The sequence below is a fragment of the Coturnix japonica genome, chromosome Z (genome assembly GCF_054131305.1).
Source record: "Coturnix japonica strain WE chromosome Z, WE-NBRP24, whole genome shotgun sequence".
Lineage (NCBI taxonomy): Eukaryota > Metazoa > Chordata > Aves > Galliformes > Phasianidae > Coturnix > Coturnix japonica.
In genome coordinates this window covers 14,774,206-14,800,825 of record NC_140702.1, presented here as the reverse complement: position 1 = coordinate 14,800,825, position 26,620 = coordinate 14,774,206, and the positions used below count along the sequence as shown (strand labels likewise).

The 26,620-nt window shown below is 38.9% G+C and overlaps 1 protein-coding gene and 1 long non-coding RNA gene across 5 annotated transcripts in view; one reads left to right on the top strand and one right to left on the bottom strand.

Moving 5' to 3' along the window:
* The first annotated feature begins 14,440 nt into the window (after positions 1 to 14,440).
* LOC107306487 (uncharacterized) overlaps positions 14,441 to 26,620 on the top strand; it is a 35,191-nt gene continuing 23,011 nt past the window's right edge. For 2 of the 4 annotated variants that reach the window (XR_001552137.3, XR_014939485.1), the window contains exon 1: positions 14,441 to 14,553. This is a non-coding gene — a long non-coding RNA (uncharacterized LOC107306487). Of the gene's footprint in view, positions 14,718 to 16,343; positions 16,366 to 26,620 lie in introns of those variants that run through there. The other 2 variants (XR_001552138.3, XR_014939484.1) reach the window with 2 other exon arrangements.
* Positions 16,668 to 17,424, bottom strand: CTXN3 (cortexin 3). The gene has a single exon (XM_015849713.3). The coding sequence runs from the start codon at positions 17,356 to 17,358 to the stop codon at positions 17,065 to 17,067; it is 294 nt and encodes a 97-aa protein (XP_015705199.1). The 5' UTR covers positions 17,359 to 17,424; the 3' UTR covers positions 16,668 to 17,064.

The window sequence follows — 26,620 nt, the reverse complement described above, 5'->3', positions numbered from 1 at the left end:
TCCTTCTTAGATGCACCACAGAAGCTCCAACTCGTGACTCTCCTATTGCCCGTATTCTCCACGTCTTCTTTATTTTCCCAGTTTCCTTCTGTAGGCAGGCAATGCATGAAGGACAGTTCAATTATTTTTTATCATCTGTGACTATTCTCATCTTGCTCATTGCCCATGTAGAAAACGAACTCAGATGCTCTAATTAGTTCCTTCTCTCCCTTCTACCTCCTATTTCTGTGCTAGTTTATCTGCAAGACCTGTTGCTCTTATTTTCAATGTGAATGAAGATTTAAAACTGATTTTGTCATAACATCAGAAACTTCACTTCTTGCTTAACCTTTAACAGTCTCTACTATAGCCAGATGTGGTCAGCCAAAACACAGTCACTCTAAGTAGGAAGGTGCAGTGCTGGTTGTGAAACCTTGATTAAGCAATATTAAGCTCAATTGAAGAACATCTTTTTTTTTCTTTGTCCTTGCTAAAAAGAGATTTCTGGTGAGCATTTTCTGGGCATGCTATTTTTTCCATGCCTTCATAGAAAAATCTAAGAATACAACACTGTCTTCTTTTCCACACTTTCTCACTCCCTTTCAAATAACTTGTCAGGGGTTCTGTTTGCATTTAGGGAATTAAGGTTCTTTGACTTACATATTGTTAAGCACAGTTACATTGTTCTTCGTAACTAGTATTTTCTCCCTCCAGCTTCAAGGCAATCAAACTGGAGTTCATTTTCTAAAACAGAGGTTTACATAACTGAAGATTCACAGACCAAGACAACTGATACCTTATTTACCTGGACTGTTTCTGTCCTTTTGTCAGGTTTCATTTCTGACCTGCCTGAAACACGGGGATCACAGAGTTCCCATAAGGTAGATTTTGGGGGCGTTGTTTTTTTTTTTTTACTGCAGATGAAGCAAATCTAAGATCTTAATAAAAAAAAGTATCAGTGTTTTTATCCAAGTTACTGGCAAAGAATCACAGCTGTTTAACTGCCTGTTCTGATAGAAAGATTTGCCGAATGACCAGGAAGAGAAGGTAGCAAGAAAAGTATTGGAATCTACTGGTACAAAAGGAGAAAATACTGTTATTTTCTGTTATATAAAGCAGCACTTAACCTCCCTTCTCTTTCCTTCACTATGCTGTTGTGTTTTTAGGCATCAGATTTTCATTACCTAAAGCACAACTGCTTAGGGCAACAAAACTGAGACAGAGCCTACAACATGTTCACAGTTTTACTTTGCAGTGAGAAAGCATATCCAATAGGTTTCCACAACATTAATATTAATACCTTTCTAAAACATCTTAAAAAACAGTCCCAGTAGTATAATTTTAACAGGAAAGTTGTTGAAGCATTTAGTTATTAAGAGAAAATCAACTGAAGTGAAAGTATTGAAGGGGCAAACTGATTGGTAGAAGCTACAAAAACTAAGAACAAAATTCTCCATTTCTAGAGAATGTTAACAATTGTTCAGCTACAACTCTAGAAATTAATTACATTTCCATTACACTGAGCTGTTGCTCTGAAAGTAATGTCTCCTGTTCATTTCCATGGAAACTACAACAGCTGCAATGAGCACAATAACAGTTTGTTAAAGCAAATACTCGGTTCTAAAATAGTATTTTGCACCTAAGTTTCACCTGCACATCCATGTCAGATGCCATTCTGTCAGAATGCCCCTCTGTTTCCATCTGACACACAGCAGCAAAACAGAGTAGAATATTGGTGAGAAGGTACAGCCTCTACTGCCACATCACCACTGTCTGCCACTGATATTGTGGGCCAACGTAATAACGTAGAAAGCATTGCTGTTGGAGAGCCCTTGTAGACTTACAGAGGAGCACTGAATGAATCTCTCTGTGAAGATTAAAAAATAAAAATATAAACTAAAAAATATTTTAAAATCTTCAATTTTTTTTTTTTTTGCTAATTTTAGTGTGTAAAAGACCCATGAAAATCATTTTCTAGAGTTAAATATGGTGGCTGGTTTAAAAAGTGGAAAAATAACTAGCTCGGTCATGTAGAAACTCTCTGCTTTAAACAGTAGCACTTATTTTATTTTTTATTTTTTATTTTGGAAACAGAACAGTGATTTAGAAGTGTTTGCTCATTCACACACCATCTTTGGAAACAGTTGTTCAAAATATTTAGATAAGCATACTAATATTATTTATGATCCTTAGTGACAAGGTGCTTCGGTTCTTCGTTTTAGCCTCATGCTTTAGGACCACTTTTGGCAAAACAAATAAAAGGAGAAGTCTGAGAAGGAGAATTAGTTGTGCTACGGTTGAAAAAGGTTTGTTTTTTTTGTTGGTGTTTTTGTTTTGTTTTGTTTTGTTAGATGTGCTGCTTTCCAGCTTCACAAAAATCTGTTACTAAGTATATGTTTAATATATATGTGCCAAGAATTCTGCCTCATTTAGATGGCTGTGGACATGAAGGATACTTTTCTCCTTCAGTTTTAGATAGCTGAGATATGTTAAGATGATGATTAAGATTCGTTTGGTCAACATAGGAGGATTCACCAGGTAAGAAGTCCATTGCTAAAAATGTTTACATAGCTACTACTGTCAGTTCATTAAATAAAATTAAGAGGGAATTTATTAAAACGGTGGTATCTTCTGATTTACAGTATTTCTTGTATAAAATTTCTTTAGGTGGCCTTCAACACTGCTCACCAGAACACACACAATATCTTTTTCGTTTTTTACCACCTTTGTGTAAAGGATGCTCTGTTAAATTATTTCTCCTTCAGTTTTTCAAACAAGGAAGACAGAAAAAGGAAGGTTTATTCTGGCAAAGAACTACTTGATACTAGAAGAACAGAAAATTTCCACAAATGTTTTAAACACAAAGATTAAATTCCATAGCAATCATAGTAAAAGCCAAGAAGTAGCTGAAGAAAGACGTCTAAAAGACAAATAACGAGAACACTTAATGGAGAGGAGTCAATTGAAGAAACATTTTAAAAGAATACTAAAATGAATGAAATTTGAATATGGTGGCTAAGAGAAAATACGAAGCTTAAACTGTAGCAAAAAGAAGTGCAGAAATCAGTGTTGAACAGGGTCAGGTAAAAACCTCAGCAGACACTTCTGAAGAAGTCACAGCAGGAACACCAGAACTGATCCATGGCAAGGCTGCTTGCTAGTAATCATGGCCAGAATAGCCTTGTGCTGAACAAAACTTGAAAGCTGAAGCCACAAGAAAGGAAAAGAATTAATTAAAAACAACAAAGCAACAACAACAACAAAAAAAAAAAAACAACAACTGACAGAGACTTAATCTAGTCAGTTATGAAAAAAATGATGAGGATAATATAAAAAAGGAGACTGTAGACAGGCAAAAAACAAACAAACAAACCCAAGAGACAACCATTTGAAGCACTACCAATGTACGTCATGCTTCTACCCCTAAAGCAACCAGGAACTGCATGGCTGTCTGCTGTAAGGATGATTTTTTTTCCTGGATAATCTGGTTAGCTGGTGTTCAAAGCCCAACGGGGAATCAGTTGTTCTTTTCTGCATAACAGTTATTTGATCCAAGAAGTATCACTTTAGATCATCACCTACAAAAGCTGTTTAGCTTTTTGGATAATTTGAGACAAGCTATTGCAAAAAAAAAAAAAAAAAAAAAAAAAAAGGAACATCCTTGTATAACAGAGAATAGTACTCACACAGAGGAGTCAGATTCATTGCAAACAAGGCAGAAGAACAATACACTCACTGTTGAAGAAAGGCATAAATAATTGAGAACGTCTGCAAAGGGACTAAGTTCTCAGAAAAACTGGCCTTTAGCCACTTGTAAATTAAGTGTGAAGAGCAAAGAAGTAAGAGCAGAAAAACCTGAAATGATCAGGCAAAGGATCAGCCAAAAATTTGTTCAACTCAAGCAGACATGATATTAGCCCTATTTGTAGAAGCACAGTACGGTCATAAGAACAGGATACATTTTTGTTTCACTGTATGGCCCCTCAGTGCATTTATACATGTGCACACATACACACACACCCGTACACACGTTTACATTTGGAGATGGCACATCCATACTGCCTGTGTGCCACTCAGGCCCCTGCTTCCCCTTTCAGACAGGGTAAACTACTCATGCTGCTTTTCCAGTGCAAAGCCAGGGTGCAGGGAGGTCACAGGCCATCTCCTGTCAAGAGCCTCTGGGAGTCTTGAAGGTCCTGACAATGTACCTGTGCCACACAAGCACTCTTTTACTCCACAGTTACTGACCACTGTCAGTCTCATAAAAGTCACTGCTCCAAGCAGGTTCAGAGCAAAGAGGGCTATATTCTCCATGTCAGTAGCTCAGACTTTTGTTTTTAAATTAAGCATTTGTTCTATAGAGGGTTCAGTTTACTTAAAGTTTTCTTTTACAAGAAACAAACCAAAAAACAGGAAATAATAGCTCCTACTTTAGAAGGATGCCTTGAAAGAAACAGGAAACAACCCTTTACTTTCAAAAATGGTCACTTTTACATAAAGACTGTACATCATGTCTCTTATTTTCAGTGCATGCAGTTTTTGGCCAACAAGTTATGAATTGTTGAGTTTCCATTGTGAGAAAGGAGGCGATGCCTATAGTGGTCATCAGGGCCTGGTAGATATCTGCTGTTGAAACATAGATGGTGTGCAGTGATGGGAGTGATATCTCACTGTAATCACATGATTTCCTATGGTTTCTATGGGTTGAGCTATATTCTCTTTTATAGTCCTTTCTCTCACTTTTTTTTGGGGTGTCTGTGTCTGCGTGTGCGTATGCCTACCAGCTTTCCTGCTGTACACTTCTGTAAAGTATGTGAGATTTATTGCTTCCCTTTTCTTTAATTCTGGCTGCATTTCACAGCCTCCTTGTTGTATTTTTTCTTGCCATAATGATGTGCTCTTTTTGGAGTCCTTCTATCACTTTACAAGAACTTGTAGTCATCACCTATTGGAGACAGCCTACTCACCCCTGTCTGTCATCCCATTCACATTCATGTCCCTAATGTAAATGCAGGAAATGCTAGCACTGATCTCTGGTGCAAGAATAAAAAAAATATTGGGGGTTGGATTCGATGATCTCTGGAGGTCCCTTCCAACACCTATGATTCTGAGATTCTGTGATTCTGTGAAAATAAACCGCTTTCCCTTTGTTCATGTTCTGTTTGCATTGCACTGAAGGATTTACCTGCCCTTAGAAGGAATCGTGCTGGAGTATTAACCCTTTTCCCTAAAGCAGCTTTGAGCAAAGTGCTGTTTCTCTCCAGGGAAGTTCTATCCAGTCAGGGAGTGACCTGTGGCAACGCTGCGCTGCTCATTAACTTCTGCACTCAGAAAACGTAAGGTTCCAAATTCTGTAGAGTTAATCAGCCTACCGTCAACACGCAGAAATCTATTTCACACACCATCATGCATCTGTATCAGTGTATAACTTGTCAGCATCTCATTGTTGAATGGAAATGTGCATTTCTGAACTGCTACAAACCTGATTACCATCATTGTTTGGGAGGTAATAATTTAATTCACTCATTAAGTTCAAACACCTTTACCATCAACACATTAATAGTACTGCCAGAAAAAGTGGCCAAGCCAATCTGCATGAGCCAAAGACTTTTTCCTACAGGCCTTCCACACAAAGCCTACTGCCAAGAGTGATTTAGGTCATAGTTACAGTAGCAATTAATTGCACCAGTTTATGCTGGTACACTGAATAATTTTCTTTGTCTAATTCATTATTACAGCCTTCAGCTGAATGATAAATTAAACCAAATGTTTTTATTTAAATCCCTGTGCTGCTGATGTAACCATTTTGGGTCCCAGTATGGAATCTTCTGCTCAGGAATGATTAAACTTTAGTTAGTCTTGTAAATGTCAGTGACTGGCAAACAAATAATGCTTAAATGTGAGCATTAAATGTCTCTGGGCTGTGTACAGCCCAAATGTAACAATGTAAGGTTTAGATTTTGTAAGAAGATGCTGGAAAACAAGACAGAGAAAGAAATAACACATTGAAAATGTGTCTAGCATGGACACACCTATGGTAGTAGTACCCACTTGTGGCAGCAGATGCAGGAGGGAAATTTGTTTTATTCCTTAGGCCAAGGTTCCCCTTCAGTGATTTTGTTTAATCTTATCTTTAATTATGCTTCAAAGTAAAAGGTCCAGAGTGAGCTCAGACGACAGAATGTCGGTTTGCAGAGAACTATGTTTGAAAGCCCAATGAGCCCTTCCATCATCTCCAGAATTATGATCTGGCTCTGAAGGCCCTTCCTCCCACTCTTCAGGTCATGTTTTCAAGCTTGTCCTTTATCTAGTAATTGGTGCACTGAGAAACATCACTCTAATAGCAACAATGATGCTCCTGGGTCAAAACTAGGTTTCAAAACTAGGAAATCAAAGCAATGTACATGCAAGTACTTACAACATACACTGGATATTCCTTTTCTTAGGGTGTGCAGGTAGTCTCTTTTAGAATAACATTAAAGGTTATTGATACAGTATAAATAAGGTCTATTTTTTCCATAATCCATCATAGGATCCTTCTTCACACTGTGTTTTACACAAGTAACCTTAGCATTACAATAAGCCTTCTATAAATCCTATGTGCACTTACACATGTGTGTATATATATGTGTGTGTGTGTATACATATATATAAGTTGCTCCAAAACTAGTGCCTCCTATTTATTTTCATGGAAACTATGAGATACAAAGAGCACAATAACATTTTGTTAGACCAAGTTCTCAGCTACAAAACATTTTTCAACATAGTCACCATCATTAGCTATGCATTTATGCTGTGCTTGTAAAATTCTGCACCAGTGGAAATGATCCCCTGTTGTCACTTCTGAAATGCACCACCCACTGCCTCACTGTGCTCATATTCCGTGTTTGGTCACCATAAATGTTCAGTAAGAGTCAGTGAATATCAGCAGTTTCAGCACTGAGGAATTCAGTGACACACCTTTGCTTCATGCATGCTTCTATGTCAGACACCACTCTGTCAGACTTCCCCTCTGCTGCCATCTGTCACCTGGCAACAAAATGGAACAGAATATTGGTGGGAAGATTCAATCTTTGTTATGCAGCCGCATCTGCCTCTGATGCCATAGGACAAAACCATAAACTAGGAGGCATCCCTTCTGTGAAGTTTCCATTTTGTAAGGAAGAGCTGCCACCCTTACAGAGTGGGCCACATAGCATTATAAGCCATGTGGCATACAGCCCAAAGGCTGTGGGTTGGACACAGCTGCCTTTGAGTGTCCTATACAATTTCCAGATAAAATTACCCTAGTGTAAATCGTTTAATTGTTAATTTTTAATTGTTAATTGTTAAATTGACTATTTATTGCACTTTAAGCACAGCTAACCAGATATGGTAAACAATGCCTATATTTCAGAATAGGGTATTCTGAGCAGTGTTAAGGATTTTCTTCCTGATTCATGCTGTTTCAGTTACATTCTGCTCTCAGTGGGAGTTCTGGTGCATTGAAACCAAGCTCTTACAGAACTACACATGAGTTCCTGTGATTGACTTAGTTTATTCAAAGAGGACTGTTAAAAATAAGCAATCAAATAATTGATTCCTTACAGTTATCAAGGTGCAAAATAGTTAGCTTGGTCTGTTACTTACAGCTGAATGAAGTTTTGTTTTTGTGAGATTTTTTTTGTTTTGTGTTGTTTGAGCTTGTTTGTTTGGTTTTTTTTTCCTTGACAATAATGCTTAACTCTTTCCAGCTTATCCAAAATTCAGTATAAATTCCCCAATTGTTTGCACTGCCCTACTTGCTACCATCAGGCACAGAAGCACGATTATGGGATCCAGGTTTTATATATATTTTTTTCTACACAGTTGAAAGGAACAAGTGTGTGAACAAATAAAAAAGGAATATCAAAGCTCTCACTTCTACCACAACTCTGACATAAAACTATTTCAGCATTACAGACGTTTTGTCTCTACAAAGAGCAACACTTGAACAGGCAATGCTATCTGAAAGAAATGTTGTACTCTCTCAGACTCCCTCTCAGGCTTCATACGTGCTGTGATTTCCAGATACATGCTTATTCCCAGCATATACAGCCCTCCTTCCAGATCGAGAGCAAACAGGATTCAGGTGGCAGGAGGTGGGTTTTGTTTGCTAGCTGTCTTGTGGAAAGTCCTTAATGTGCTCCTACTTTTGCATGTAGTCTGCTGGCTGAGTTCAACCTCTAAAAATACAACCTCATGCAGTGTGCTGCAGCCTGAAGCTGAGTGCACCCAGACCTGGCCACACAGAGCTGGTCTTACCTGAAATTTCTTTCACCTTAATGTAACTTCATCAGTGAGGATCAGATCTAGTCCTGACAATAGGTAAAGGCTAGATTTTGGAAACTGAAGTAGATTGACATTGTTCAATGGTCAATAATCATAATTAATAATAGAGTTATAATAACATTGCTTCAGCAGTCCACTGATCACAGAATCTCAGAATCACACAGAATCACATAATGACCTGTGTTGGAAGGGACTTCAAGGATCATGTAGTTCCAACCCCCCTGCCTGGCAGGGCCACCAAACATACACATTTACTAGATCAGGTTGCCCAGGGCCCCGTCCAACCTGGCCTTGAACACCTCCAAGGACGGGGCATCCACAACCTCCCTGGGCAGCCTGTTCCAAGGCCTAACCACTCTCCTAGTAAAGAACTTCCCCCTAACATCCAACCTAAATCTTCCCTCTTTCAATTTAAAACCGTTTCCCCTAGTCCTGCTATTGTCAGCCCTCATGAAGGATTTGTGAAATACACACCCCTTTCACTGTCCCCTCTATTCAAAGTTTTCAGAAGTAAAATGGCATGAAATGAAATGGTCTTTTAGATATTCAAGAAAATGTTTATGTATCCTCATTTTATCTGGAAAAAAAAAAAAAAAAGAAAAGAAAAAAGAAAAAAGAAAAAAGAAAAAAGGAAAAAAGAAAAGAAAAGAATATTGGATATATATATATATTAATACTAAGATATGCAGTCCTACTCTCAGTCAATGCAGGCCTTTCTTTCTGGTCAGTGTCCTGTCCTGGTGCTGTTGGTACTACTGCTGATGGAAGCTGTACATCCTCATTTGCAATAGAACAGCACTTGCCCTGGGGGGATGTTATCTAAACTGTATAAGAAATGTGCAGCTGTAGAAAACTGACATCCTGTACGTTAGACACTAATTTCCAGCATCTGAAATATGTATGATGAGACTGGGAAAACTGGTTTATGATTTCTTCTAGGTGAATTTGCATTTCATCAGTGATAATGTCTTGTCACTAATCCTTGCTCTTGAAATCTTGCCCCTGAAATGGAAAGGTATATAGGCAACACTTATAAAACTATGGCCTGGGAGGACCTGCTATTCTGCAGTCTAACCATCAGTCACTACTAATACCTTGGATTTTGATAGCTCTAATGTTGTTAATGACAAAGTAGTCTAAGTATATCAGGAAGAGGTTATGAGCTTTACTAAAGTAATACAAGTGATATACTTAGGTACATCTTATTAAGAAGGATTTATAAGTTAGCTTTATGGGGAGGAATTAAGCTACAGGACAGATCTCCTCCCTTCTTCAGATATCAAATGGCAAACAAAGACAGAAACATTTCTTATGTGCACAAACAGCCATTGAAACTGATTGCAAAAAGGGTATTTTTCTGTTGGCTGTAGCACGTTTCATTGTGTTTTGGGTTTTGTTTCTTTTGGTTGTTGTTTTTTTATTTGGGGAGAGCTGAATGGATAGAGATCTCAGTGAAAATTTAGAGAGAAATATAAATAATAAAAGAAAATTGTATTGCCTTCCTTATGCCACTACTTTTCAGATACTTATCAAATAACCCCTGCTTTACTTCTTCAGAAGGAAAGAAAGTGAGGTTGTTAAAGTAGTCTTTAGCTTAACCCAGTATTACTTCACAGAAAGGGTGGTCAGGCACTGGAATGGACTGCTCAGGGAGGTGGTGGAGTCACCCACCCCAGGGGTGTTTAAGGTAAGACTGGATGTTGTGTTGAGGGACATGGTTTAGTGGGAGCTATTAGTAATAGATGAACGGTTGGACTGGGTGACCTTTTAGGTCTTTTCCAATTTTTTTTCTAATTTCTAGATATAATACCTAATTTCTAGGTATTAATGGGGGCGTAACCATCTGATCCAGGTCAGTGATACTTCCCTAATAGATAAGAGGAACACCATATGTGGTGAAGTGTACCCAGTTTGTGACATACAGCCACAGTGGCTATACTGTAGCAAGTCCAGCTTATTTTGAGTTTTTCGGGAGCCTGAAGAATATGACTTTGTTCGGCTTGAAGGAGGGAAAGGAGGCCTTACTGCTGCCCACAGCTGATCTTATTGGGGGATACAGTAAAGATGGAGACAGACTTTCCTGAGAAGTGCAAGGACAGGAGGCAGCTGACACAGGTTTCAATACAAGAGATGCCGAGTGGAATTTTTTCTTCTGAGGACATATGAATACTCAGACAGTTCCCCTGATAAGCTGCATGCTAACATAGCTTTAAACTAATAAAACAGTTTCGTTCTATAAGGGGAATTAATGAGTCTTTTCCAGGCTTGGTTTTTTTGTTTTGTACTGTTATGTTTTTGTTTTTATATCATGTCAACAATCCAAATACAAGATTATAATGGAAAGCAAGCACGAAGACTCCTTATTGTGTGAGTTACATAGACTATAGCTAATTCAGTTTCACATACCTGTGAAATTTATTTCACCGAACTGTAAACCCTGTTATCAGCCCCAGACATCAAGTGGCTACAAAGGGCTTAGCCAGAGCTACTGATCCTATCCAGGACTTGTTCAGTTCTGAGCCAAAATATGTTTTTCAGTGCTGTGACTACGCTACCAGAAAAAACCGAGCTTGCTACACAAGTGCTTAGGTGTATTTTCCTATGCAAATAAGGAGAGTAGATATGCTGTATGTATCTGTGCAATGCAAACATAGATTCACAATGCAGAGTACAGAAGTGATTTCACACTGACACCCTGAAATAGAAGCTCTGTGCTTGTTTACATTAGGATTTGTTGCTGTTACCTGTCCACGAAAGTCATGCCTCCCTACTCCATGTCACAGCAGTAACTGCTTCAGGTAATAGTATAATGTGTTTATTTTACATGATCAACCATGTCTGTTTTTATGTAAATGTGTTTAATTCTGTTTGCATTTGTGCAATCAGAAAAACTGAGTCTTTTGAAGAATGAGTTGGAATAGATCAAGGAACTCTTTAAAGCATATAAACTATTATAACCTATTATAAGCTATACAAGCTAGCAATGAGTATGCTAATAAAATTGAGATGCATTAAGTACCATTTGTGAACATCTATTTTCTAAACACAATGTAAACATTCTAATCTTGATATACCATCCTATGAATTTTTTTCTACATTATCCATTTGCTTTAGGCAAGAACTTTCAAAGTCTATGGTTTAACCTCCAGGATATACTTAGCAAACTGTGGTTTTGTTTAATATGTCTGTTTGTTGTTACGCAACTAAAAGCACATCAGCCAGCTAGTATTTGCTATTAATCAAATTACATAAAACTGTTGATTGTAGTTGTCTTAAAACTTTAATTGTTGTGTAAATAAGAATAACTGCCATTTCCTGGAGGAAAGCTCTGCAAGACTTGAAAATATGACAACATGTGGTAATCTTACACCATGTTATGGTAACTGTTAGTGACTGATAATTGTATCACCAGTGACTTGAGGAGGAAGCTGTGATGTTGTACACAACAAGGTCACATTGTCCTTTGAAGTTAACAACAATGGAAATAGCTGGACTGTATCTATGATGAAAGCTACAATGACTGAAAATAATCATTTTGATGGGGTAACCCTTAGGTTAAGTCAGCAATAAGGCAAAGATAAAAATCACAATATTTCAACAGTATCTGACTGCTGCAATTCTTTCGCTTTATTTTCTTACCTTGATCACTGTAGTATGTCTTCTTGCTTCTTGACAGTTGGAAATGAACCTTTTCTCAGGGAAGTAAAAGTTTGGCAACAAGCAGGCAGAAAAATAGGAGCCTGGAATCACAAACAGAATAAAGAACTGTAGTAAAGAAGCCAAGGCAGATATATGAAATGACAAGGAAGAAAGAGAAAAAAAGACTTTTTGCCAATAATTTTTAGGAAATGAAAGGAGAAACATTATAAAACAATCCCTGACACTGAGAAGTCCAAATGATCAGAGGAGCCATCTCATTTTGCAGCTGGCAAGTACACAGTCATAGTTTTGTTCTTTGGTGACAATACCCTATACACCTGTTTTGATTTAAATTGGAATCTGAAGTGATCACCAGAATCAAACAAGGAATTACAATTAGGAGTTACTATGTATAAATCTTTCTACTGACTCAGAGTGGGGGCAATTAAACGTACCCTGCTCTAAGATGCAATGGTCCTACTCCAGCCTTTGTGATTCTTTGCCCAAGTGAAACTTGGCAAAGTGGACCGTAAAACATCTGGATTTCTTTTGCCATGGTTTCATTGTGTGTAAAGCAGTTCTCTGCACAATTAGCATCTAGTTCTCAATATAACTTCTCTACATTTAAACATTAAATACCAACCCAAAGAAACTGGATAAGATTTTAAACTGATTTCTGAAAGTGGAGCATGTCATTGAAAATCAAATCCATAACACAGAATTATAGGAACTGGTTATCAAGATGCCAGGACACCAGCACTGCACCAAATCCTCCATCCCAGCTTCCTTGGTGCTCTTGCACTAGTCTGAATAACAGATGGGGGCAACTGCAGCACCATTCCCACCGACAAAACTTAAACTTTCTACTGTGCTGCTGATAGGACACAGTGATTTCAACATAAGAAGCCCCCTGCTTCACAGATCCTGTCTTAGCACCAGTGGTAAGTGCTTTTTGTCTCCGCTTTGAATAGCCCTTAACTTTTCACACCTTTCTGCTCCTGCTAAACCATGCAGATAACAATGCAGACTCTGGGGGCATAACTGGGTCTGATTAGTCAGTGTGCCAAGAGGAGAGGAATAAAAATTGCAGTGAAGTGTCAGCTGCTTCTATCATGGCACTGATACAAAACAGGAGCCATAGCAACCTGAAATATCAGTGCTGCAAAAATATATATATATATTTTAAAAAGTAAATAAACTCTCCAAAATGTTGCTGCATAAGATAGTTCTGAAATTCTGTAGCACTACAGAAGCAGTGAAAATAGAATATAAATTGCAGGAACGGAATAGCTTCGTTTTCATGCAAGACGGAACAGTGTGAATAGACATTTGAAGCTACTTACATACTAAATATATTTCAATAAACTAGGATGTAGGAAAACACGATGTTTTGTATTGGAAACATTTCTGATCATGGCCACAGAACCTGTCATGCCATAAATTAAAGATTTTTGGCTTCTTTCCTTTTCTTGGGGTCTAGAGTATCAGACGTTTTTGTGTGGATGCAGCACATAAGTTCACAGCGGTAACCTCTGCACAGCTCTTACAGAGTACAGAGGGATGTGGCTTTCAGTATTTAATTTCAGCAAGCTCACATCCACACCAGTTTCACCCAAACCTCCAACGGCAGGAGAGAAACAGTGCCAGTGCTGTTTTCACACACATATCCTCTACACATTGCTCAGGACAGACTTCCATCTCAGCTCCCCGTCTGAGCCAGCAAATTGCTTTATGCCTCATGATTGAGGCATAAAAATCTTACAGTCTTGGTTGGAGTAAAACCTGGTGTCTACCAATAAAGTCTTATTTCTGCCCTTATTTGGCTGTCTTTCTCTGCAGCAGTCCTTCAGTTTAAAGTGATTACAGCTGGATAATTTGTTGAACAAGCTGATATGAATGTGGTATTCATAAAAAATTTACAAAACACAATTATATTTGCTTGAGTGACATCAGGAAATATTCATACTGAAAAAAGTTTTTAGAAATTGCATAGGATTTCCTATGAAAACCAGTGTAACAAACAAGATTCTATAGCAGAGTGATGCAGAGCTGCAGAACTGCCTGAGCACAGCTGCATTAGCACGCAGATCCTCTCTTTCCAGTCTCATTAATATTTCAGATCATTCCACAGTGAACTTGTATTCTTATGAGGCCCAGCAATGTGCCAGATACAGCCTCATCGAGAGGAGTAGTACTCATATTTCCATTCAAAGTCTGGTCCAGTTTCTCCAGGGAAAGGAAAAGTGAGCAATCACGAAACTGAAGTGCCAGCATGTCTTCAGAAAACTTCTGCTAGACTTTGAGAGCGCTAAGGAAAAATTCCCTGCTGTGGTGAGGGGACTGGTGTGAATTTCCTTTCTCTGCTGCAGTGAATTTAGCGACATCCACAGTCTGACTTGATGTGACTGCCCAGTAGTATTAAATTCCCTTTAACAGACTGACTTATGCCTGTGATTTACAAAAATATCTCCCTGGAATGCTTCCAAGCATACCACAGATGCTGGCAAGCTGAGTTCCAAAAATAGTCCTCAGCTAACAGCTTCCAAGTTCCACACAAGAGTCAAATTGCCTCACTTCAACATGGGGCTACATTCCTTTTGTCGGAGACCTCACCACCCTCTCCAGGTGTGTGTCCTGGCTTCAGTGGGGGCAGAGTTGGTTTTCTTCATCAAGTCTGGTACATAGCAGTGTTTTGGCTTTGGGAGTAAGATGGTGATGACAGTGCAGCAACGTTCCTTTCAGCTGTCGCTAAGCAGAGCTGCATGGAGCCAAGGCCGTTCCAGTTCCTGGTATGGTCTGCAGAGAGGGGCTGAGGGGGCACGGGGAAATGAGAGGGGACAGAAGTGGGACAGCTGGCCCAAACGGCCACAGGGATGTTCCTGTTCCATGCCACATGGAGTCCTGTGGAAAAGCTGTAACTCAGAGGGAAGCTGGATGTGGGGGGCGGCCACTGTGTGGGGGGAACTGGCTGGGTATCAATCGGTGCATGGTGAGCAGTTGTGTTGTGCTTTTTAAATACATATAAATATATATTATTATTTTTATCATTACTATTTTTTTTCTCTCTTCCTCTTTTGTGATAGTAAACAGTTTCTATATCAACCCACAGTTTTTACATTATTTTTCCCATTCTCTCCCTCACTCCCTGACAGAAGCAGGGAGTGAACGTCTGTGTGGTGCTGAGCTGTAGTTGAGTTAAACCACAACAGCGTATGATTAGTATGCATGTAATGATTAGGAAAAGTCTTTTTTCTTTTAAAGTTAATTCAAATTTATTGTGCCTTCAAAAATAAATAATAATAATAATAAAAATAAAAGAAGAACCTGATAGAGGAGAGAAATCCCAGGTCACAGGGAGCTGTTATTGCAGCTTCATACATATTGACAACACATTGCTTTAGGGGGTACTGGCACAACAACAGGAACATTTTTTGTATGCCTCCCTGTCACTGCCTTTAGTTAACAGTCTGCAAGTTTGCATTAGCTCTGACCTAGGTGCCCTGGTCCTGGTGGAGAAACAGTGAGAGCCAGCACCCTGTGGCTTCTGGAGAGTGTGGCTGCATCACTGTCCCCTTCTGCACAGCCGTATCATAGGCTGCTGCCTCTGTGACAGAGATGGGCAAAGCTGTGCTTGTGTGTCAGCAGCCACAGATTGCAATCCCTCCTCATTCTTTGAAATCATCACGGAGCTGAGCTCTTGCTGCCCTCCCGTGAACTGTGATAGCCACTGTGCAGAGCCACCTCCCATCCCACTTATCCCTGCCACAAATAGCTGCAACCTTTAGCTGACAGACAGGATGAGAAGCAAAGGGAAATAAATAGTTCCAAGTGCAACAGCTAGAGACAGGGCCTCAGTGCAAATGAGTCAGCACAGCCCCAGCTGTACCAGCTACAGGCTGGCTATGCCTACAGGCTGCATGCCAAAGCACAAAGGGAGAACTTCCCAACTGCTTGTCACAGTTGCAGTCACTGTAATACAGTTATATCTAAGGTTCTGTCTTAAAACAGGCAGCATGCTGCTTCCTGTCCCCACTGAAACGAATTTTTCACAAGCTGGGCAGCACCAGGGATGTTTTCACAACATTTGTGTGTTTTGGGAGCGTGGCCTTTCCCTTCTGGCAGTACATCAGGTGTTGCTACCACTGTAGTATTTCAGTACTGTTGAAGAGAGCTTGCAAACATCCACATGGACTGTAAGCCGTTCCACTAAATCTCATGCCATCTTCTAAACATCTATTTCCCAGATCAATCGTGTACACATGTTTTTATTTACAGTGACCTCTAGGAATGCTTTGCTATTGTACAAACACTTTCAAAGGTACTTTTTGAGTGAAGGGGGGTGGATTTTCATTGATTCTTCCTGCTGATGTTTCAGTCATCCAATTAGGAAGCACAAACAATGCAATGTGACCCAACCACACAGAATAAGCAGAATGAGTGAGTACTTAAAATACACAGTCCAAAATTTGTTTGCATAAGCTACTGTAAGAACAATTCAAAAACCTATCTTAGCAGAAATCAGTTTTGGCATAAAAGGCATTACATAGGTCAAAATCATTACATATTTTGTTCATAACAGAGATTGCAGTCAGTGATTTGGTAGAATTAAGTAGCACAGTCAATGACTAATTCTAGGAAACAGCATCTTGTTGAATACCTGGGAAACCACAGAGGTGGTTTTCCCTGATTTTTAGAGCACTCAAATTCAAGTTACAAAACAGAAAACTTCGCAATTTGTCTTCAGAGCACAGAAAGTAGAGTTCATTTATTTGCTATATACAGATCATAAAATCACGTTCTTACAGCATTTATAAGACACTTTCCACCACAGCATTTTGTTAATGAAGAAAACGCTTGTTTCAGTTAAAAGAGTTCACATGTACTACATATTGTTCCAGTGTGTTTTGAAGCAACATTCTGCTAATGCAACACCCCTCTTTTTCCTATGAGGAGATTCACTAATGTACTTTCAAAAAGTTAACTTGCTTTGAGATTTAACATAAAAAAATCTTTTTTTGTGCACTCTTGCATGTTGTATTTCCTAACATTTGATATAATGAAACACAAGAGCAAAACAAACAGGCATTCCAGAGATTGTACTTTGTTATTTAAATAACCCTCCAAAATTCTCAGCTTCTAAGCAAGAGCGTAATCAAACTGGCCTTTCTCCAGCCCATCAAGTCCATCAGCCCAGGTTGAGGTTGGCATACTCCGGTAGGGGTCAAGGAGAATTCGGAAGCAGCGAACGATGAGGATTCCCAGGAAAATAAATAATAAAATCACAAAGGCAAAGGTTGTTTTCTGTTCTAGGGTCATGCTAGAATCTGGTGTCACGTTCCCAGATGGCACCAAAGTGGCAGCGAATATCTCCCCGTCCATCATCCAGGGAAGATGAAACGAATAATCCCACAGTCTCCTCCTTTTCATCATTAGTTTGCTGAGGCCATAGTAGAAGCCACTTGGATGCACTTTGTTATCTGTGGGGCAAGAGGAGAAGCAACATTAAATGTGAATAGCCCTTTTGTTTGTTTACTTCGGTGCAACTTTCTCCTAGTGAAGAAAAATGAGATGGAAAAGAACTAGACAGCAGTTTTGCTTGCCTCTCTGTGTTATGTGTACGAGACCCACAGAAATCCCACATTGCTTTGTTGGCAGTGCAGAGTCCAGCCATTGGTGCTAAATGTCACCAGAACCTGAACTGGCAGTAACCTCTCTGCTTTACCTTGTCACTCAGACTAGGGCACAACATTTTTTTCTTGCAAAGGATAAAGGAGCATGCGTCTCAATTGGCTTACCTACAGAAACAACAAGTGGGAGGCAAACTGCATGCCCTGTTGCAGGACAGACTGACTGCAGCTGATAGATCTCCAATTGGGGGCTTGAAAGTCAAGTGTATTTATACTGGAATTGCACAGTTAGTATTCCTTGATACAATTCAATTCAACTTCAACTGACAATTGAAAGGATGGGAAGATCCAAAATTTAAACATCTGGTCTTCTGAAAGCGTGTTTCAGATATGTGATCTGTTAGTGACAGGATATGGAGGAATTAATTTAAACTAAAAGAAAGGAGGAAATTCATTACTCAGAGAGCAGTGAGGCCCTGGCACAGCTGCCCAGAGAAGCTGCATTGCCCCATCCCTGGAGGTACTCAAGACCAGGCTGGATGGGGCCCTGGACAGCTGAGCTGGTGGGGGACAGCCCTGCACACAGCATGGGGTTGGTGCTGAGTGGGCTTTGGATCCTTCCAGTGCAAACTGGTTCAATGATTCTATGATTCTGTGGTTTCATGATTCTGTGATTCTAATTTGGCTTCAGGAAACTCTACAGCAAACATACTACATCACGGACTTCCATGTTGTTTAAGAATTGCTGTCAACTGCACACATTATACACTATACTCTTCTCTCAGATTGCAGTCTCAAGATGCGGTACCCCAGGTTTGCTCTCACAGATCTGATGGTTCTAGGAAATGCTTTCCTAATATTTTTCTAGTTGTCATCTGAATGCTGTAGGTAACTCTGGGAGAAAATGAAGAATATGAATAATCAGCAACTATCAGGAAAGACCAGATTTTGGTACGCAGGTTCTAAGTGTCAAGCTGAGAATACACATAAGTCTCAGCACACATCATCTTTCCATGTTTTTAAGGAAACTTGACTTCAGAAAGATATATGCAATCAATGACTCAGCAACAAGCACATGCAGTTCAATATTTTTCTTCAGGCTCTGAGTAGGCACTTGATTATACAGAGAAGAGCCAAATACTTGTTCTCATACCATTAAAAGCTATTCACTGAATACAGGAATGGGCAGAATGTCCAAAAATTTTACACTTAAGAGCTTTTCGCACTCTGAATGCTAAACCTTATGCTATAGATTACATGCAGCAAAATGGTAAGATGGAATTGCAAAGCCGAAAGGAATGTATTTCCTAGGCTTTGGGCTGCAGATAATTTTCTGAGCGCAGTCATTACACTGTATGATTGCAAGGTCTAGGGTGGCAGGTGGCTTGTCTCCACAGAATGCCATGGTACCTGGCATAACCACATACTTTGCCCTGTTTGGACCATTCTACTGCAAGCTAAAACATGAGATTGTTGTCCATTTTCCAAGCACCAACATAGCACTTAACTGCCTGTAGTGATACAAGTACACAGGTACTTGAAATGAGAATGTAATTAACTAATGACATTAATTGAGTGTTATTTAAAGGCAGAGATAATCAGTCTGGCCTGGAAGCACCTTGGTGCTTTGGCCAACACAGTGTGATCCACCACATCCCTATTCCTGTTTGCAGCAGCTGGTGAGCAGTGGAGGCCCTGAGCCTGAAATATCCCTCCCTGCCAGCCAATGCCAACTGGGTCATCAGAGCTTCCCCAGAGCCAGGCATGAGTTACTCCTTCATATTGAAAATGTTCTCTGTCTAGGGATCACACAGAAATGGCAATATAATATTAATCTGCATTTTATTGTATAATAATGACTGCAAACTTCAGGAGAATCACTCAAGCATCCTGAACTCCATTCCACCTCTGTGGCATTGATTGAAGGCTGACATGAGAGAAAAGAACTTTCCAAGAAGTCCAGTAGCATCCTGCCATGTATGAGAAATAGTGTAGTCAGCAGGAATAGGGAGAACCCACTGCACTTGATACTAGTGAGGCAGAACCTCAACTACTGTCTTCACTATAAGAAAGACACTGAGGCCCTGGAGTGTGTCCAGAGAAGGGCAATGAAGCTGTGAGGGGTCTGGAGAACAGGTCTTATGGGAAGTGGCTGATGGAACTGGGATTGCTCAGTCTGGAGAAGAGAAGGCTTAGGGGACACCATATCACACTCTACAGCTCCCAGAAAGGAGGTTGCGGTAAGGTGAGGGTCAGCCCCTTTTCCCATTTAGTAGCAATAGGACTGAAGTTGCACCAGGGGAGGTTCAGTTTGACAAAAAATTTGTTCTCAGAGAGTTGTGATGCACTGGTCCAGGCTGCCCATGGAGGTGTTGGAATCACCAACCCTGGGGTTGTTCAAGAACTGTGGCAGTGAGGGACATGGTGAGTGGTTTGCCATTGGACTCAATGTTTTTAGTGGTCTTTCCTAATATTCTTGATTCTATGTTTATCAGCTTCTTCCAGTCACTGAGAAATGAGGAAAGTTACACTATGAGAGGAAAAATCTCAAGGTTGTTTAAAAATGAGTTGATGGGTTCCTCTAGGTGCAGACCTTTTTTTTTTTTCACATCTTAGATAAACATAAAAATGACAGGACAGATTATCCTTTATTTAAATAAGTACTCCTTTTTTTTTTTTTTTTTTTTTTTTTTTCAGCAGAGACGTGCCACTCAGTTACTTTCTATAATGGATTCCTAGCAGATGTGGCTAATCCATTGTTTAATAAGTACACAGTTTCACATCACTCTATTCATATCAGGTTCTTATTATTTCTTCTTGCCAATGTGCACATCTATTATGTAGTTCAATTATGGATCTTCCTGAGGTGGAGCTTACATTCTGAGATACTAAATTTTTAAAGAAATAAAGGTGTTTCTGGAATTTCAGCATTGCATTTGTCTCAGAGTTGACTGTAATTGAAAACTGTTCTAGAATAAAATAATTTCCTTGGGGAAATTTTAAAGATTCTTACTTGGTAGGACAATGGAAAGAATAATTTCAAGAGATGCACCTATAAGAATAATATATGTATTAATAAACCATAAAATGTGGCTTTTTCTCTGTTGTTTAAGCTGTCCTCCCCCTTATTACCATATGCAACATAAATGGCATTTTGTAGCAATATACATATGTATACATTCTTATTGTGAAAGTCTTGTATGTTCATGAGAAGTCACAGACAAAGAGACTGTAAGAAATCATATTCAAATTGTGCTGTAATTTCATTTTTACACTTTTTCTGAATTTTCCTATCATACCTATTCATAAACTCTTCAGAGTTCCTGTTCATGTGGTTGCAGTATGGCACAAATAGAGACAGAGCAAAGATTCTGCAAATGACCTTCAGACTAATCACTCTGATTAGCATTAATGGCTCCTCATCTTCCAAAAGCAATGAGGAAGTGGTAACTCAAGATACTATTAAAGATATCCAAATTAAAATGCAACATAAAAATAAATAAATAAATAAATAAATTTAAAAGAAAAAGAAAAAGTTAAGAATAAAGCACCATACAGAATAGCAGCAACTGTTTATCACTGATTCTCGACAGATCATTTGCAGCACTGTTCTACCTAGATCACATAAAACAAAAAAGGCCTTTGAAATGACCAGTTTGAAAAACCTGACCAGTTTGAAAAACCCTTCCTGAGTCATGGGGATGTATGATGCTAACTAGACCCAAGGCCAAATATATTGCTACTGCAGCAAGCTATCATATTAATTACTATTTAGCCCAGTTACGCTTTTGGTCTTGTAAAATTTAAGTGATAAAGATTACAATTAAGTAATGATCACATCAAGACCAAGGCTAAGCAGAGTATTCTCTCTGTTCCATGTCAACCCCTTGGGAATTTTCTCTGCCTTTTCCTCATTCAGTTGAGAATTACTGAAGTAGTCTGTAAGGGCAGAATATGGTCTTGTGTCTATGATAGGTGCTTCACAATGTATGCACAACATTGGGTATCCTATGTTAGTGGAGCAATTGGGTTTCCATTATGAAATATCACATGGAATGTAGCAAGCACACAACTGTGCCAAGCCCATGTGCATGATTTTCCTATACCACCCATACTAGTTTCACTGATTACTCACTTCCTTAGCTACAAAAACACATAGCAAGTCTCTTCAGGCTCAAACATCTGTACACAAACTATTTGAGCAAAGATATTTCCATGTGCTCACAGCTCAGTTGCTGTGACAGACATTTTAAGTAAACAAAACTTGATTACAGAAAGGTATGAGGCTAAAAATTAAGTTACATATTCCCAACCCTTGTATTCAACTTTGCCTTATATACTTTTGAACTGTACTTTGCAACAATCAATCACTATACACTCTAAGTGGGTATATTAACACCTATCTTTATTGTTACATTTTATCTTCTTTTTGCTAAATACTCGCTATCAAACTGGCATTGCTTTCTTTGCATATATATGTCTTCATCATCTTGTTGCCAGCCCTTTGTATGATAAATGACAGTCTTGTTGTGCCTTTCAGCTGTTGACACTGTTAAAGCAAATTGATATGGTTAACTTTAGCAATAAGGCAAAGCTAGAGAACAATCAGTTCTTTTTATTCTCTCTAGACAATCTCTATTACGATGTACCACACTTTTCTACTTAATTCTCAATGGAAGGCTGAAGGAGAAACCTCACCTATAAAGGTGAAACTTCACCTTTTAAAAAACCTCACATACCATAAGCCATGTGAGGATGATTTATGCAGAAAAAAAGCCAAAGACAGTCTAAAAGACTGAATTACTCACTGTGTTTGCTGAAGTAATTGTTAGCTTCATGAATGCTACCTGTGAAAATCTGAAAGCAAGAATCTATGAAACAGACAAGTACTCACACCGTTCAGGAACCTGTGCAGTAGTTTCAAATATGTGCATGACAGACTCCTTCCCTTCCTCTCTGCCCTTTTCTTTTAGAAAGAGAGCATACAGGTACACAGGCATCAGTGCAGGAAGTCTTCTCCACAAACAATATCTTAAATTTATTGTTGTAATAAAATAATAACACATGCTAAAACCTTTAAAAGCAGTAATACAGTTAAGATCGTTACAGACTCTAATGTATATGAATCAGCGGGTAAACAATTTCTTGCCTTAAGTCACAAATCCTTACACCACCTCCCAGTTTCCCTTCTCTAAGAAATCATTTTCAGCTCAAAATGACATGAAAATAGCAAATGATAAATTGTAACATGCTTTCTGAAAACAGAATGTGCAGCAACATAACTGGTATACATTCATTTAATTATTGTAAATTTTAAGTCTAATGTCATTATTCCTGTATCTGCTCTGTAAGATTAATTGTATCTAGATGGTATTAATCATGCACATATAGTATAAAAGTTGTAAGTTTTTAAAATAAATAAGGAAAATCAGATAAGCAATTTCTGTGAAAAAAATACCTTGATCTGGTTGAGAAGAAATTTGACCCATTTCCCACTGCAGCAGTTACAGGTAGTTACAAGTTGTACTGTAAGTTTCCATTCTTCCATACATTTCTTCTGTCTCTAAGCATAAAAGATCAGGACTGCAAAGGCATCGGTGAACACCTAACTTCAAAACCTGCCTTTTAAAGGCTTAGTTTCTCTGTGTTTTTGGCTTTTTTTCCCCTCAAAATAAATAAATAAATAAATACTGGAAGGAGAATCATATTTGTGTGTTAGAAGTAATTATCTGACAATGCTGTAGTTCTTTAGAGGGAAGCTATAATTTCAGTTCTGCCTCAGCAACACTTCTGTGGATTCTGCTTCACTGAATACATCAGTATCCTTGCAGGCTGTCTGAAACCATCTTCAGCTGAACATTAACATTCAAAAAGTGTACCAAAAAAAAGGGGGGGGGGGCAGGGGGGAAAAGTATGGGGAGAGATGTTCTCACACTTTTGCAAAATCAGAGGTATCATCTGCTAGTATTTCTCTCTTCTTCTGTATTGATTGTTGCCAGTAATCTTTATTTCGGCAGTAAACTCACCTTTTATCAGGCAGTCTCCGTACTGATGACAATTTGTGATGTTCAGTGAAATACATTAACCTTTTCATATCGGCTGTAAATTATAAATTGAAAATAAATTATAAATACATGAATTAACACTTACTAAACTTCAGTGGATCGTATGCATACCAGTGGTATTAGAATGGTCTTAGAAAATAAACTGACTTTACAATGCAATATACTCACTAGCATTTAATGCTCAACTTTTATCTAGAGATTTTTGCCCTGGGAGTTGTTCTTGTTTCCACCTAGTAAAGCTGCCCTTGATATAGCTGCATTTTGTTTTCAGGGATAATAACTAAAGCAAGAAGGTTCCTGTTTTCCTTTCCCCTGAGAAAATAGAGTCGTTTTCAGTGTGTCAGTCAGATAGACTCATTTAAAAATGTAAGGTGTTTTTTTTCCCTCAGAGTTTCTACTTACTTAAAAACAGGTAAAACCACACATACTCACACCAGAGATGCCAAACCATTCAAGGGTAACAGAATGTCATTCCTTCTTATCTTTAAAGAGAACTTGTGTTTCTTGATATCCTATTGTGCCATAGATCAAGAAAGAAATATGTGATAGTGCTTTCTTTTCATTTTTTGTTCAGATATGGAAAATAGATTTGAATCTCAAATGCCAACTATCTTTCTTTCTCTGCCCAATGTAGATTCTCCTATGGAAGCATCCTTTATTTTAGAGCTCTAACTTTGCCAACTGCGTTGTGGTTGGCAGGATTAATGTTGTGGAGTGTGGGACCACGGTATCATGCACTTTATAGGACTAAATATGCTTTCACAGATAAGAAAAGGCTGCTGTATAGATTACCACAATGCAGAGATGGTCATTTTGTGGACACTCTTGTACAGAACAAGAGAAACCAACACTCCCACAGGGACTATTCTGCAAAAAAAAAACTGTACTGTGGTTTCATCCACAGCCTGGCTTCTCGTGCTTTACACAGAGATAAAGAAAGAGGGAAGCACCTTCTTTTGCTCTGGGATGACTTTTCACCTTCTTGTTCTCCCTTGCACACACAAGACATTCATCACTGATGTGTTCTGCATTCTGTGAGGCCTTCAGAATCTTTTTCCTCTGGACTGGCTTCAGAAATGGGTGTCTTAGGCCCAGTGCTTCTCTCCTTGTGAGTCAACCTTTAATTTTTCATTCTTCTAGGATTTTCCACTCTCTCAACCTGAAGTCCTGCAGCTAAGGCACATTTGATTCACACCACTGCTAGGCAATTGTTACACAGCTAATTGTTTACTATTAGCCCCTCCTCCCTTCTCCCTCCTACCTGTAGGATTCATGACAGAACTTGACAAAAGAGGCTGTACTACATTCCCAGGAAATTTCAGGACAGTGATTTTGTAACACCAGGCAGAACTTTATTTTGCATTTATCATCTTCTCTCAAATCATATGGTCTCACAGTTGCAATAGTTCCCTACTGCAGCACCACTGCTCTGTAATCCTGGAAAACGAAATATAGTGTATCAGAGAAACTCCTACTTCCTTTTAAACAACACTTGTCATGATGCAAGTTGTCATCTACTCAGCTCCAAGAAGCTGAGAAATTTTGCTAGTGAGGTCTCCCCTGGACTACTGCATCCAGATACAGAGTCTTCAGTACAGGAGAGGTGTGGACTTGTTGGAGTGTGTCCAGGAGAGAGCCATTAAAATGATCCATGGGATGGAACATCTCTCCTATGAGGACAGTCTGGGAGAGCTGGGGCTGTTCAGCCTGGAGAAGAGAAGGCTCTGGGGAGAGCTGATAGCTGCCCTTCAGTACCTAAGACAGCTGTAAAATAGAAGAGGACAGACACTTTAGCAGGCTCTGTGGTGATAAGACAAGAGAATATGGTTTCAGACAGGATATAAGAATTTTATAATAGAGGTGGTGAGGCAAAGGCACAGGCTGCTCAGAGATGTGGATGCCCCATCCCTGTAGATATTCAAGGTCAGGCTGGACTGGGATCTAAGCAACCTAATCTAGCTGTAGGTGTCCCTGTTTATTGCAGAGAAGTTAAATCAGATGTCCTTCAGTTGTCTCAAATAATTCTACAATTCCATGATTCTATTATTTCTTCCAGGAAAATAATTAATAAGAACATGGATCTGTAATCCAGCAACAAGAAAATTCCCATAGAAGGCAGTGGTGTTTTTGTTTGTTTGTTTGTTTGCTTTCCTATTGCTCTGTATACATTTTATTAGTGAGAAGAAATAAAAATCAGAAGTAACTTGTTGGTTAACTTTTATAAGCAGGGTACAGATGCCAAAAAAGTGAATTGAGCCCCTGAGGTGGCTTCCGTAGTGCTCTTACAATGTTCTGCTAGCAAAAAGCTACCAGTAGAGCCAGGAGTTGAGTAGGGAACACTGGAATGTGTCATGCAGGCCCACTGCCTTTTTGGAAAGCGAAGAGGGGAAGACAGACTAGAGAGTTCAAGCAGATAGTACTTAGAGCTAGTTTTTTGCAGTCCATTTAATGTTACTTTAGGCTTGTAAAGGTTTTGGGCATGACTTTTGGTTTTACCTCACAGTGCAGGTCAGTCTTCCAGGGCATGGAATGAGTGCATCATATTCAGCTCTGGGGACTATGTTTTTATCTCATTTGAAAGTATAATGTTGAGCATATGCCTTTGAAAGGAAATAGCTCTGACTTCCAAAATATCAGACACATTGGTATTTCAGGTAATTTCCTACCGTACTGCTAACTGGATGAATTTGCATCTCCAGTTATTTAAGAGGAAAGTTCCTTTCCTGTTCTTCAAAGAATTTTTTTTCTCAGTCAGTACTATTAAAATATTTTCCATAGCTTTGACTTCCTTTTCTATAAAGCTGTATTTCACTCTTCATAACTTTTTTGGAGTAGGAGACTTGGAGGTAATTGTATTTACTATTAACGTGGGCTTCAGTTCCAAAATCTGTATCAACCCCAAAAGGTGTAAATAAAGGCCATCTTTCAGGTAACAACTGGATTTTGATTAAAAACTATAAATGCAGTCCTGAGGCATTCACAACAGCTCTCTAAGACACA

Bases quoted from the DNA above. Each gene is read 5' to 3' on its own strand.
- CTXN3 (XM_015849713.3), bottom strand. From the start codon at position 17,358: ATGATGAAAAGGAGGAGACTGTGGGATTATTCGTTTCATCTTCCCTGG.